Below are 2,133 nucleotides of genomic sequence, written 5' to 3'. Positions count from 1 at the left end.
GGCGGGGGGGGGGGGGGGGGAAGCTGCAATTTGTAAATTGTAAACCTTCAAAATATTTTGGTTTAAAAATATAAAAATAAAGTATTTTTCATGTCAGCATACAATTTCAGAGGTTTGGTTGTGGCATTTAATACATAAATGGGGAAATCCAGTAGCTGGTTTTAACATACTGAAAATCTTTAACAGCTTCTAGGGAAAACTTGAGCTGTGTGTTACTTTTTCATTCTGAGTACACAGTGTAATTTAGTAAGTATATATTTGCAGCACTAATAATGGGGGATGTAACTAACCAGTAAGGCATGACAAGGAATAAGTATCATGAGATTACAACCTATAGGTACTAGCACAGACTCTAGAAATCTTCTAATCCTTGTTTTGTATGTTTAGGTTGTAACTAAAAATGTTGCTTGTAGCAAAAGTTCAGGTCGCCTGCCTGAAAAATTCAGAATGTACAGCATGTTTGTGCTCAGCTGTGTCGTTCTCCCAAATTACCCATTTAAAAAAGAAACAAAGTGCTTTCTCTCCATTTAGGCAAAATTGGACAGAAGGAACATCAGAAAGATAAAACATCTCTTAGGCTTTTAAAAAGTCATCTTATTTACAATGTTAATATGATTTTAAATCCCAAAGTAATATTTAGGGTTGTTTTTGTCATTCCTTATTTAATTTCTTAGTCCAGATTGCTTCTGCTGCATGCTTGGGACAGGCAGATGGTAGTTCAAGTATTCCTTCGGGATCTGAGTACGCAAGAGAATAGTTTTTAGCTCTGCTCATGCTCTGTAGGTAACTCGCTGATGGAAGCTCTAGAGAAGACTGCGATTGCTGTCAAATTTATTGTTTTCTGATGTTAGGCCTTGGATTGTGAATTGTACAGCAATGTAATCTTTATGATTTTTCCACTGGTGTGTTTCCTCAACAGCATAATTTTGACTAGGAAATTGTGGGTTTTTTTGCAAAATTTATCCTGCTTCTAATCGGGGCTTCAATTTGTCAATCTGATTTTTTCTGAAGATACTTGCAATGTCTATCCTGTCATCTTATTCTATACCAGGAAAAACCTTTCAATACTTTTGCAAACTGTATAAATTGCAGGTAGAAATTCCTACACCAAAAGGTTGGATCTATTTTTGTATGTAAAGCTACAAGTACATAAGTTTAAAATATTCTTTTGTACCTGTACTAGACTGAGGAATTTAAAATTTATTTTTACCTGCATCCTTGTTATGTAGACAGGTTTGTTCATTATTATCCAGCTTGCTGTTTCATAGCAGGGTGGAATTGTCATTGACCCATCATACGTAATGAAACTAGACGTTTCTGGATAAAGTTCCTCAATATTAAGCCCCTGTAGCAAATATGCATCATCTGGAGAATAAAGAAGGAAAACAATGAAAACAATTTAGATCAAACAATAACTTCACAAAAAAAAAAAAAAGAAAAAAAACAATAAAAAACCCAAAACAACCCATCCTTTTTATATACGATCCTTATTCCAGAACACCGTTCTGGTTGATCAGCATCTGAGTTCTCCAGCAGTTTGGACAAGAACAAGTAATGTGAATTCACTACTCATGCTGGGGCTGAGCTCTACTCTTAGATGCCCATGGACACCTCCTGTGAGGTTTGCACAAGCATTCCCGGTGAAACTCTGAATCACGTTTAAGAACTGGAGCGAAAAGCTTCTTGAAGTTGCAGTTATTAATGTAGATGCAGCAGTCTTTGGAGAATGTCAGCTTACCATACTGTGTAGTGATTAACAATTTTTGCTCAACAAAGCCTTGAGAAGGCCAAAAGTGTTAAAACTTAATTGCCCTTCTCCCACAGGAGGAAGCGAAGGTTAACGCATGATAATACAACTGCTCAGTGGAGCCTGCTGGCCTCTCCTGTGCACAGTCGGGGTGGATGCAGCGCAAACTCACTCAGAATGCTAAAATCGGGGTGGAAGAAGTATGCCGGAAGGCTCACAGGGTCTAGGGTCCCTGCTTTTATTGTAAGTCTCCCTGGGAATTAATGAGGTATCCCTCTGCCACATAATTCACCCTGTGGTCATGTACTAACATATAATGAGATACGGTTATATCTTTCAAATTTCATCAGAGTTCCTCAGCCTTTTCTATACTATGTGCACTCTTT

At 37.5% G+C, this 2,133-nt stretch overlaps 1 protein-coding gene across 1 annotated transcript in view; it reads right to left on the bottom strand.

Moving 5' to 3' along the window:
* The window catches only part of CA10 (carbonic anhydrase X), a 174,333-nt gene that overhangs the window by 2,608 nt on the left and 169,592 nt on the right, over nucleotides 1–2,133 (bottom strand). Inside the window, exon 7 of the mRNA XM_010075933.1 lies at nucleotides 1,211–1,365. Within this exon, the coding sequence (XP_010074235.1) occupies nucleotides 1,211–1,365 (155 nt within the window). The remainder of the gene's footprint in view (nucleotides 1–1,210; nucleotides 1,366–2,133) is intronic.

Source organism: Pterocles gutturalis, unplaced genomic scaffold (assembly GCF_000699245.1).
Source record: "Pterocles gutturalis isolate BGI_N339 unplaced genomic scaffold, ASM69924v1 scaffold3548, whole genome shotgun sequence".
NCBI lineage: Eukaryota > Metazoa > Chordata > Aves > Pterocliformes > Pteroclidae > Pterocles > Pterocles gutturalis.
Note: the sequence above shows the minus strand (reverse complement) of the source record. Positions and strands in the feature narration are given on the sequence as shown.